Consider the following 13,021-nt stretch of genomic DNA (forward strand, 5'->3'; position numbering starts at 1 on the left):
AGCTAAGGAAATATACAAATTACTTCGCGGCCTTCTCTTCTATCTTTTCCCAGTGGAATAGCGATGTTGTTTGGCAACTTGCCTTTGTAAAGGATTTTGATAATACACAAGGCTGCCATTGACCTAATAGTCTTCTTGGTGTAGTGCTCCTTTAAAATTACACTTAACGTTTTTGGAACCAATGCAAAATAATGTATTCAAAATCTTCAAGTCATTCAAAGTCTGTTTTTGTCTGTTTTGTATTCTGCTATTTAATGTCATTCTGAAGCTGTGGCTTACCATTAATGACTGTTCAAGCTACCCCAAAGAGAAAAGCCAAACATTAACAGATAATTTTATTTGTGCATTCAGTATATGATCCTGAATGAAATTTGAGAGCCGACATATTCTATGGTATTTTAAGCCTACTGGCTTCATATAATGATGCTAAAGGTCAGTCTAGTCACATTATGTGTGACCCATTCGCCAAAAGTGTTGAAATCTAAAGAACAGGAATTGCTCCTGGAGTTTATGCAATCAGAGGAATTAAATGTGGTTGAAATATATTATCGTTCCAGCAATCAAGGGAAAAAGAAAGAAAGAAAGAAAGAAAGAAAGAGAGAAGAAAAACTCAACACGAAAGAATAGCATTTTTGTATAATGAGTCTGATAGGTCTAAAATCTGCTTTTCAGTGACACTTTAATTTCACGGCTGGTGATTGAATATTGTTTATTATTTAGATTTATTAGATGTATTAGATTGAGACTATACATTTTGAGACTACTGCAAGGACTCCACAATTGCTAATTTCTGACATCTATCAGTTTATCCATATAATTTTCTGTACAGCATATACCATCTAATATAGATCCCCTCCATTTTCAACCCACACTTAATTACTTCCAACTTTCCCCAATCAATTAGCATTTGACCATCCTATATGATAATTTTTGCAATTGACCATAAAACGGAATTGAATAAGGAAAGCTAGTCTGCTTTGACCTAGTCTGCTTTGACCTGATGTTCAGCAGTTCAAAGGTGTGTCTACAGAAAAAACAATGATTTCTTTCAACATCACACACCATTAGCACATCATGATCATGCAGAGATAAAAAATAAAATAAAAAAGTGCTTTACATGTTTTGGAATGATTGAAAAAAGAAAAGTGTGAGAACTTTCTCAGAGAGACCAGATCTGAGAACTACACTGTTAAAGGTGACACTGAAATTAAATATTCATATTTGCCATTAGTTTTATAGCCTAGCCTGGGACCTAAGGGTGAGGTAGCAGTCATTTGCATGAATAACCATTCCCTGAAAGTTTCCACCTAATTCTTCAGTCAATTTCATGCTGGGTGTAAATGACTTTTCTTCCTAAATCATTCAAAAAAGTGTATTAAAAGGATTAAGGTTTTAAATGTTGCATGAGAAGGTTTCACATCTGCCCCCCCCCTCATCTTTTTTTGTTATTTTTGTTATGCTAGAGATGCAAGGGGCCTATGTCAAACCTAATTTAATGAAGGAAATGATCAGGGGGAGAGCGATCCCTGTCGTGACACGGGGATCACATCAAGTCGAGGCTATCTATTTGCTAATGGTTGTTTGAGATGCTGCGTTTAGAGCAAGCTTAGGGGAATTTACCGGTGATTTCCCACGTGGCCCTGCACCATAATCCTGAAAGCAGCCACTGAGAAATATATCACGTTCAAGGTGTGTCTGCAGAGAGACAAGAAGGATGTCCTGGATCTGATGTCCTGAACTCCAGTGATCTAGAATTTTGGAAGAGTCCCAGCAAAGGAGCTAGAGAAGAAGCAGCTTCCCAGACGGCGATAAGAGACCAGTCCCAGATTTCATTTGGAGGGGTATCCAAATAAAATGTCATTTAACCCAGTCAAGTCAAGTTTATTTATTTAGCGCATTTCATACACATAGACTCCCTTCCCAGGGCCACAATACATCCCTTCCCCAGTGTGCTAACCTGTTGAGCATGGCTGCTATTTATTGGAATTTCTTGAGTTCTCAGAGGCTTTTTGTTAGATAGTCTAAATCTCAGCCTTTTTTGAAAATGCCAAGATTTAATGAATACTGTTATATTGGATGTGGACTGTGTTTAGTCATTGAACCATAAATAATGAAGTTAAATAATAGAAGATAATTAGATCACTGATTTGTGAAACTTTACTTTGAAAGTCAGATTCAACTGAGGGGGGGGGGAGCACATGCTGTGAATTTGTAAATTACACTCTCTCACATAAAACTGCATTCTATGGGACGCCCCTGCATGGTGTCAGATGAGAGCCGTGTGTAAACTCTACTCTCGAATTCACAATTAGCGCCCACAAATTTGTGATGTGTGTGCACAGTTTCGCAATCTGTACCCACAGTTTCGCAATCCATGCCCACAGAATAGTACACTGAACATATTTTTGCTACCCATGCCCATGCGTATGCATGGTTTTCAATCTTTGCCCATGCAAATCTGATGCAGAAACATGCAGCATAGACACAGAAAAACATGGTTCCACAAGCCAGTTACCCATTAACAAATCTGCATATTCATGGTAAGACAAATTTGCAGCTTGACATTTAGAGAGAAATTATGATGAAGAAAAATGTATCTACAATTATGTGTTTCTTGGAATATTTTTCTTTATCATTGTCAAGTGAACTAAGGCATAATGGACTGTACCCTCCATATAATCTCATTACTAATGTTTGAAGAGTGCATCATAGATGTTTACCCTGATAGTATTGTCTGTACATAAAACAAGCTGTTTTATCCATTTGAACAGAAAATAGGAGAACCTACTTTTAAAAATATGCCTTTGGAAGTACATGGCCAGTCTGAATTGAATTACGTCTTTGATTTACATCACATCATTCAAACTCTTTCATTATGGGTTAGAGGACATTAAAAGTGGATGCTCACCAAAATTACATTAAAGAATAGTTTACAGTTATGTTAATGGAGTTTTCCAAGCATATTTGTCCAAAGGTCCTTATGATTTAAAAGAGAATATTGACAACAATGTGCCACAATATTTCTTTCAATCTAAGTTTAAACAATTTAGATGATAGTGTAGCTAAGTAGTGAAATAAGCTGTTGTTTAATTTTAATTAGAGAAAGGGTTCTCTTTTCCCTTGAGAAAAGAGTTCATTGTTACTCGTTTTTTTGTTGTTGCTGCTCATATTTCAGCATATCTATCCACATAACTTTAGACAAAACAGACCCAACTATGGCACCAAGCCCTGGATTGTCATTTTTAGCCATATTTCTAACACAGTGCTTTCAAGTCATCATCACGCCTCTCCCCAAAAGATACTTACTGTCAACTGACTCCTGCTCCAGACTATATTTCACACTTAAGACCAGTTATGAGATGGCATAACAGTGCCAAGCTGCCTCTCCCAGGGCTGTAATTCAGTATGGTTCAGTGCTGCAGTGAAGGGTGTGGGGGTGGCAAGAAAGCCAGAGAAGAAGGGCATCCGACAGTGCCAACTCTAAAAAGAAGCTAAGACAACATAACAGGATAACATTCAAATGGTAGACAAGTGGAAATGTTCTCTCCTTCCACAGACATTTACTTGTATCTTATACCATATATATCCACAATATTCGTGAGCCAACAATGGGCTTCGCCATGACACCTCAGTAAATCTGGTTTTCTATTTTCAGCCGAAGCTGTGTTGTATTGATTTTAATGTGGCAGTACAGTGATGTATCCTAAGCCATGTAAAAAAAAAGCAAACTTTAGAATTGAGTATGACGACATTGAGCGCAAAATTGTCAACATTTTGAAAGATCTATAAGTTGAAGCATATTCTAATTAGCCTGCTGAGACTGCACTAAGTAATAATGTAAACGGAATGGACGGAAGATGAAAATTGGACAGAAGTATCGGACGGGTTTCACGAATAAGGTGGATAGTGAAAGAAATGGATATGGAAAAGGCAAGCCTCATTTCCAGCCCTACAGCATACATAAACTCTGCCTTCATCCTCAGAGCAGTGGACGTGTTTATGCATTTATTTTGACCATCCTGACAGACCACAACAGTGGGTGATGAAGATGGGGGGGTGGTGTTGGCTGACAGAGAGCGAGAGAGAGAAAGAGAGAGAGAGAGAGAGAGAGAGAGAGAGAGTGGGAGAGAGAGAGCAGTCAATACAATGCAAAGTTGTCCAGTAAACATACTGTAAACAGTTGGGAAGACAGCCAACAGGCACAGACGTTTCTGTGCCCAGGGCAAGAGAAGACATCTGTGGAGAGAACGCACACCAGACGATCCCTGGATAGATACACCCACTGCTGAGAATGCATAACATGAACACCGTGTGCCTTGAAGGTCCAGTCTGCAATTCTGGGAAAAAAGGTTGTTTATGTTTGTGCCCAACAGCCAATGAACTCTTGTTTGTGCCCAACAGCCAATGACTCTTCTGATCCTTGCTCCCGAAGCAGTGTTTTGATTGGCTTTATTGATTATGTTGACAGAGCTAGGACTGTGCATGCAGACCGGAGGCTTTTTGAGTGCATACAAAGAACTGACAACTAGAATCAGAGGCCTTACCTTTAAAGCTGGTTTTATAACCAAAAAAAGGGGCATTCACGAAAAATCCCCAGTTAATGCTTACGCGCTCAAACTATCAATTTATGTTTTAAATTCAGTAGATTATTGATGTGATTTTGCCATGGTATACGTCTAATACATAAACATGAAATGTCATGGAGGACGCAGAACTGAAATGTTAGTGTGATGTGATTTGACTGTGAATATAATAATAGATTAAGTGTTAGTATAATTTGTAATTTTGTTATTTGTATTTTAGTATATTTTTATATATTGTATTAAGTGTTAGTATAATTTGTATTTTAGTATATTTAGCATATTCTTTATCTTCTACTGTCCTTACTGCTTAGTTGTGTTTTTATATTATATACTTTAATTACTCTTCTGCTGTTAAAGAATGTGTTTGTCTTGTATGTATGCTGCTGAGACCTTGAATTTCCCCTGGGGATCAATAAAGTATCTATCTATCTCTATCTATCATAAGGGGAAAATAAAGCTATTCCATAGATATTCGTCCCCACTCAATCACTATACTTAGAAAGACAGGCACTTTCTTGCAGTGGCAGTAATATGTTGTTTCTGTCATATTTACATACTTACTTAACACTCCTTGGCAGATCAGTGTCAAACTGTACACATTACAAATAAGAAAAGTATTACACTTGTTTTTGTTCTCATAATCCATAATCTCATATCAAAGAAGGATAAGGAAGTGATCGAAAGACTGAATAACGGCTAACTAGCGTATAAACTACAGTATATGCCTCAATGTTTTCTTTATTATAGCAAAATAAATTGTGTTTTTAAGTACTGTTGAGTGCTGTCCTTGTTATTATATAAAAAAAAAATGTATCTCGGTACTGCACTTGCTAACTTGGTATGAGCTGTGTCTCTCTCTTCCACCACCAGTGTGGGTTGGTTGTTCACATGAAGTATTTGTTTATGCCAATAAATCTGGGGCATTTTAGTGACGTGCATGGTGGCTAGGCACAACATTTGTTTATCTTCCTGCTTCTGTCCTGATTTTAAGGGATGATGCACAGTGGCCCCAGGACTGTTTCAGTGAAGCTGGTCCATCTGGACTCTGTAGTTATTGTCCTTTGCCATGACAGCATACCTGAAACAGTGCATAGTGCACAGTGCACAGTGCCACATTTTTCCCATTCAATCTTGCACTCAAATAAACGGGATAGTGTCACACGTCTTATGCCTATTTCCATAAAGTTTCACAGGCTAATGCATAATCCGGTGTAGGTTATGACCGAATCATTCCTTCATTTAATGTAGGCTAGCCTACTACTGCTGTTAATAAGTTGTGTGTGCAAGGCCGTGTTTGAATTCTAAATTAGGCATTTGCGTGGCGATAGCCTTGTAGACGCATCTGCTTGAAAAGTGGTAAAATGTTATCACTCGGGTGTTGAAAAGTAGCCAGGCTACCACAATACATCATGTAGGATATGCCTGTATATCTGCAATGTTAATGGTTGTGTAATTAGTTCCTTAAACGTGTCTGTTTAACTCAGGTACGGGTCGGGTCGGGTACGGATTTTAACTAGCTCTGGTGTCGGAAAACGGGTCGGATGCGGTTTTAAACATGACGGGTACGGGTGGGTGGGATTTAAAAAATTGGACCCGTGCAGGACTCTGCTATGTTGGTCATTTTAGGCGGTCGCTTGCAACATAGTGTGAAATTAAAATCTAGTAGAAAATTGTGTTTAAACAGTCAGACAAATGCGCCATAAACAAAACCTCCGGAGAGGTAGGCCTACAAATTTGTCTTTGCATGACAAAAACCCTGAACGTGCTGGTAGATCGGTCAAATAAGGCGTTTGACATGGCGTTTGATGGATTCACCGGTTGGTAGAAAGGGAAGGGAGGGTTTTGGCATCATTCCCGCGCTGTTATAGTGAAGACCAAACGCTGAAACCTGTAAACTAAGCTGAAACTTTCGGACAAACAGGTGATTCGGTTTCTCGGTAGCGTCCAAACAATAGGCTACGCCTCCAAAGGGGCGTAATAGAGACACTTCTTGATGCAGGCTAGTCAGTGCATCTCAGAGTACCTAATACATTGAAGTCCACTCACCATTGTGCCTACCAGACTGCAGTTTTAATGATGCCAGCCATGGCGAGGATTGTCATTGTGATGTTTGGTTTGATCGGTAAGTTCCTGTCGCAGTTTTCTTTACAGACATGAACGAATTCTTTAACGCAATTGATCTCAGCGTGGGCTACAATTTGTTCCGAGCTGGCATACTTAATTTGGCGTGTTAATAACTCTTAGACCAGGAGCGGTGAGATGTGTGATTCGCTCTGTTTGTTTTGCCTGAATGCTCTCTAAATTAGTCTAAGTTAGCGTAGGCCTAGTTGTTCATATAACAGTGATGCAACAGTCCTTGTCATTTGCCTGAAAAACCTTTTATTTGTTTTGAAAGCTCTTGCAACAGCGGCATATATTCCAGATGGCGCAACAGAGGTAGGTGAACTTGTCCATTGGGCTACTTGCGAATGTTTAGTTTGGATAGCATGGGTTAACGGTTACATAATGTTATTTCTGCAGGTCGACTGTACGGAGTACCTTCTCCCAATGTGTACCCGCGAGTATGATCCTCTCTGTGGAACGAACGGCGTGGAGTATTCCAACGAATGCATGCTGTGTCTCCACAACTTGTGAGTTGATAAATATGGTTGGCTAACCCTTATAATGTCAAGTGTTAATGAGGAGTTAATATTATCCTTCAAACTTAGACCTATAGTTTCAGCAGATGCGTAGCCCTAAGTGTTTTCACGTTGCCCAATGCCCACAGATTTTATATACACCTTTACCTCAACAGGGAGGCGAAGGAGAACATCTTCGTGAACCACAAGGGTCCATGCTAAATCCAAGGTCAACGACCCCATCACATGACAACGTCAAGTCTTCCCTTAGGTGTACCCGTGGCTCACATGTAGGACATGTTAACTTACTAAATAACTATATACCTTTCTGGTGCACGCCCACTAATTGTTGACAATTTTCCATGGAATCAATTTCCATTAAAGAATTGCATTTAACCTTTTAGTTTTGTGCTTTTAGTGTAGAAAACCAGGTCACAGTTTTCACAGCATTTTAAACACGTGTGAAGATTGCCCAGACTTGTTCAGTTTAGTTACTAGACCTAATGGAATGTGTTTTAAATTCTTTTAAGTTCTGTTCCCTGTTTCTTTACATCACTTTTTAATAATAAAAATGTTAAAACCTAGGTGTAGTGTTTGCAGTGAATTGCATCGTAGTAGGATAAATATGTAGGGCCTAGGCCTAACGTCAGGTTACTGAAATGAGAGAGCCTAATGCAATGAAAGAAAGGACCTGACACCGAAACACAAACACATTAGAGGTGACACACAGAATATTTAATGTGTAATGAGTCAAATATATTCAAATGTACAAACACTACAAGCAATGGCAAAAATAGAACCACACTAGAATTTAACTGTAGAGGCGAAGAGGACGGAGAGGACCACTTGGTAAAGGCTGACCTCTAGCGTTCATTTGTACGAACCACACTCTCGCGTCATCAAAGTATCATTTGGAAATATGTAGATTTTTACAAGCACACAAGACAAGATTTACATTCACAATTGATAAGGTTTACTTGTCAACCCTGTCCTGAGAACGTGTTTGAAAAGTCTCTGTTTTACAGCAGCTTTGGTTGTGAATTTGATTATTTGATTTCCAACATTGTGATGATACAAGGTACTCAAGTCTTGAGACTGGACGCAAACCAGCCTTGGGGTGAAAATTATTTTTCTCAGGAAAATAAGCCAGAATTAAATTGCATCAGTCCCTCATTTTGACTGTCTTAGATAGGCCTACATCTAAACAACAGGTCAGTACATAGAAATATCACTGACAAAGAGACACATCAGTAATGGTGAGTTGAATTTCATTTTCAGTGGACCTTGGATTTATGGTCATAAGCACATCGGCTCATTATCCCAGTTTAGCGGGAATGCAGTGGAAAGAAATGAGGTGAAGCTTGTCATATGCCGAGTGGGTGGACTCAACACTGAGGAGTTACTGTTGTACTGAGCTTGTGAAGAACCATTTGATTAGAGCACCTATGGAAGAATTGCTGAGGATATTTTTTTTTCCTGTGTTGAATTTATAAGTGGCCAACAAGTGAAATTATCCAGGATTTTGTTCTCTGGAATGTTGTATGTTGAATCTTGTGTATAGATGTCTTAATGTCACCACCTTTGTTTCTTCACCTCAAGCACAGTTTTGCTTAAAAAAACATGTCTGTGAAAGGTAGTGCAATTTCCTTTTCTTCTGCTAAGGCACCAATTTGAACTCTAAACTGCTGTCGTATTGTGGGAACCACACACACACACACACACACTCCTGGCCTCCTACACAAAACTTGTCAACAACCATCTGTGAGAAAGCCTTTCAGTAGTTTGTGCGTAGGAACTTTTGTCCAGCTTTATATGAGCACGACTACCTATAACAGCAAACTGCGATGCTTCTCTCTTGTTAACTGAACTGGCGTCTACTGCTAAATGAGCTTGATCTGTCATGCTGAAAAGCTACGGCTGAGCTGCTGCAGACTCAAGTACGGACGAGATGGTAGCTCTGGATTCCTGAACAATGCAGAGAAATAGCAATCTGAAAAGAGTGCAGCGATCGGTTCTTTTTTATGGTCATAAAATACAGAATTATGATGACATATAAATGTATTTTACACAGTCATACAATTTGAAACATACATGTACAGTTTGGATAACACAATCATTTAATTGAATACATAACCATATTTATATATATTAAACCCACAACCAGGACCAGGCTTTCTCGTATGCCTTTAGCGTCTCATGTCTATGTCAAACTACTCAAAAGTGCAACCAACATGCCAGTTTTCTCCTGTTGCAATCGTCACACTCTATTTGCATCTGCCAAAGAAACTTTTTAACCTCAGAAAAAGGTCGTCCCAGCAGGAAATATTCCCCGGACTGATCCTCTTACTGTTCAATTCTCTCTTGCCATCCTATGTCCATTCACAATCACCTTCTTTGAAAGAAAGAAAAGAGAAAATATATACATGAAACATAGAAAAAAAAGGATGATTGTCGTATTTGAAGTCATGTGCTGCTTCAAGGACAAAAGCTCCAAGATCAAAGGCACTAAAATACATTTTTTGTTCCTGGGTACAAGACTGCTCGCAGCGGCTGCTCCTTGCTAGTCATTGGCCGTGCTGCTTGCTGGGTCAGCTGCTACACACAACAGTTCCTCACCTTCATCAGCTTTGTCCACTACACATCATCACCATGACCACCCTGATCGCCTCAAATCAGTTCCCTCCAGAAGGGGTCTCTATGATGACATAGAGGATAGTAATGGTAGGCTTTTTTGGGGGGTGGGTACTCTATGAATCCACAGTCATTAGCCAAGTGGTGTATGTGTGTGTGTGTGTGTGTGTGTGTGTGGGGGGGGGGGGGTTCCATCCCCCTGCCCTAGCTGTGGCATTACAAGTGGTGTGTCAGGCTTTAGAAAGTAAAAGTCGAATGACATATTTATTCGGACCATTCACTAAACCAGCTGATTGTGATTAGCACAACTCTTAAGCCAGGTGATCAGCTAATTAGTGAAATCACCTATGTGCCAACAGGATGAACCAATACGTGGTATGATGTGGTACTTTCTGAAGCCTGAGTTGTCCACCTCTGATCAAGGGCGGTAGTTCTTGGTGACGTCCTTGATAGCCGCCCCCCCCCCCCCCCCCCCCCCCCCCCACCCCCCACTGCTGCTGTGGCCTCAGGGCCGGTAGGTCTTAATGACGTCCTTGATCGGCCTCCTGCAGATGGGGCAGCAGGCATTGATCTGCTTCTTGAGCTTCAGGCCGCACTCGTGACACAGGCACATGTGTCCGCACGTGTAGATGACCGTGTCCACCTCCTGGTCGAAGCACACCGTGCACTCGCCGCTCTTGCTGCCCCCGCCTCCGGAGGGCGCCTCTGGGGAGGGTAGGGTGGGCGAAACCGGTGGACTCAGCGGGGAGCTCGGGGCCGTGACTGGTCGTGAGAAAAAAAAAACGAGAACGAAAGAGAAAAGGGGAAAAAAAAACAGCTATCAACAAAACTGACTGGAAACACTGATTGTTGATGTGTCATGTGCAGTGTGATAATTCATTCTGTATGGCCATGCATGTTTTTTTTTATCTCCAGGGTAAAACTTGTAAATCCACTAACGTAAAATACATAACCATGCGTGTTTAGGACAGGATGTTTAAGGGACTGAGGAGCCTGCATATCCACCCACCTGCACAGGCTTGCTATGATAAATGTGGCCTGTCACACATCACAAATGTCACCACATGTCACTGCTTACCTGCTGCATGTCCCTGAGGTGACTAAAAAAAATAAACCTACCCAACCTGCTCCTGTTCACCTTGAACGCATTATAGATTCTACATCAACAAACTCTAAGACACACAAGATGTATGAATATGACATTAATAGTGGGACTGTTCTGTTGTAATTAGAATATCTCAGAACAGAGTAATGCTTTTCCTCCTTCGTTTAATTTCTTCCTTGTCATGCCGTCACCTCATAAAATCATGTATATTTATGATAAAATGGTAATAGGCTGATAAAAGGCTGAAGGTTACACACAAAGTGTTTTTTCCACATAGAGGAGCCTCAGATGGTAAAATAGGTTCCCTGCTGCAGAACACTGTGATTAAGTGCACAAGTGCAGGCCACGGACATATGACCTATAGATTCCATATAATCAGGTGGCTCTGAGTAAAATTAGTAGCCTCCACCCCAGCACATAACCACATCTGTGCTGCATCTAAACCAAAAGGGCACTAATGCAGACAGCTTTTAGTAGAACCTGTGAGAACCTGATGGCTTTTAGTAGAACATGTGGGAACCTGTTGGCTTTCTGTAGAACCTGTGGGAACCTGATGGCTTTTAGCAGAACCTGCGAGGCAGTGTCCATTGACAGAGACTAGGCCAGTGGTGAAGGGGACTCACCCAGAGATGACTCAGAGGCAGACGAGGAGCGGTTGACGCTGAAGGCTAGGTCGGAATCACTGTCGTCTGGTGAGCTGCTCTGCGAGATGGAGGGAGAGCTGAGGGGAGGGCTGGCCTGCAGAGTGCCTGTTCAGAAATGCAAACAGAGCCTGTGATTATGAATGGCAAATGACAGGACACTAATGAAATGTACTGATTTGTACTGATGTAAGGATCCATTGTTTGATTAATATCTGAGAGGTGGGTGGGATGGTATTGATGTTATTGTGTATTGTTTCATTACATTGTGATACTTTGATTGATAATAAAAAAATATTGGTTGACATTGAAAAAAAAAAAACATTGGAGAGTAGCTACTCTGTGAAGCTTCTGGAGCTTTCTGTTTGATCCTACAAGATGCTGCTTTCCTTCCAGCTATTCTTTTAGCCTCCGCGCTCTGCCTTGAGGGACTTTTCAGCACAGAGAGAGGCCCTCCGAGATGTGTTACATAATTGGGCTTGATAAAACTTCTGTTTTTTAGAACTGGGGCCAGTGGCGTCATGCCTGATCCCATAGTCCAGCTCGGCGGTGAGAGCTTGCAGGGGACGGGGATTATGGGGGAGTGATCCCATGAGCCTGGGCAGTGTCGCCCGAAATAAAGCCAAGCCAGACTCCGACTCGACTCGGGGGGCCAGACTCACCAGCAGACGTTTCTGCTTTCTCAGAAAACGTCAGAGTGGAAAGACAACATAATAAACATCCCTCCGGAATGAGCGATTCTCATGGAAACAACTGACTTGAACAAATGACCACGGCTGGGAATATTCCGGTTGATTTAGTGCAAGTCAAGTCGAGGGAGAAGAAATGAACAAACAAAAAAATGAATATTTACGGTTATTATTGTGTGTTTTTCATTACTTCATAAATCAAGGAAGTCCCAGCTTTCTTCCATCTGTATGTCAACAGCTTCCACTTCTCAACCACTGTAGACGTGCTAGACGTTTCCAATGAGCTCTACACCGCTCGTCCACAAGCGACCAGTGCTTGGCCAGTGACTGTAACATGGATATGACTTGGCTTAGACACAAATTAGAGCAGCTGCTCATCTGAATTATTCCCGGGACGAAGCTATTTAGACCGCAGCACGCCTCAGTGCAGGTCCAAATGAGTGGTGTCAGAAGCAGTCAAAGGCAGCAAAGAGCTTAGAATGCCCGACGTTCTCCGCCACTATTTCAACGATCCCAACGATTGTCACGAATGATTACTGCTTTGTTTTTACTAAGAGGAATAGATCTTGCAGCACAGAGAGGAGAGGGTAATTGGGGTCGAGTAGCTAGGGGGAGAGTGTAGTACACAGTGAGGCCAAACTACTCCACTAACTGAAAAAGAGTTTCTGTGTGTCTCTGTGTGTGTGTGTGTGTGTGTGTGTGTGTGTGTGTGTGTGTGTGTGTATCTGTATGCGTGCAAGTGTGTCTGTGTGTA

General features: G+C 41.1%; 2 protein-coding genes across 3 annotated transcripts in view; one reads left to right on the forward strand and one right to left on the reverse strand.

Moving 5' to 3' along the window:
- The first annotated feature begins 6,486 nt into the window (after positions 1-6,486).
- LOC121694337 (ovomucoid-like) lies at positions 6,487-7,785 on the forward strand. Its single transcript, XM_042074461.1, has 4 exons — positions 6,487-6,705; positions 6,979-7,019; positions 7,104-7,213; positions 7,378-7,785. The coding sequence occupies exons 1-4, from the start codon at positions 6,657-6,659 to the stop codon at positions 7,421-7,423; spliced, it is 246 nt and encodes an 81-aa protein (XP_041930395.1). The 5' UTR covers positions 6,487-6,656; the 3' UTR covers positions 7,424-7,785.
- A 129-nt stretch (positions 7,786-7,914) lies between these two features.
- Positions 7,915-13,021, reverse strand: part of neurl1b (neuralized E3 ubiquitin protein ligase 1B) — a 47,252-nt gene continuing 42,145 nt past the window's right edge. For both annotated transcript variants that reach the window (XM_042074458.1, XM_042074459.1), the window contains exons 4-5: positions 11,561-11,686; positions 7,915-10,594 (exon numbers count right to left, since the gene is read on the reverse strand). In XM_042074458.1, coding sequence (XP_041930392.1) covers positions 10,338-10,594; positions 11,561-11,686 — 383 coding nt within the window. In that variant the 3' untranslated portion in view covers positions 7,915-10,337. The remainder of the gene's footprint in view (positions 10,595-11,560; positions 11,687-13,021) is intronic.

Source organism: Alosa sapidissima, chromosome 20 (assembly GCF_018492685.1).
Source record: "Alosa sapidissima isolate fAloSap1 chromosome 20, fAloSap1.pri, whole genome shotgun sequence".
Taxonomy (NCBI): Eukaryota; Metazoa; Chordata; class Actinopteri; order Clupeiformes; family Clupeidae; genus Alosa; species Alosa sapidissima.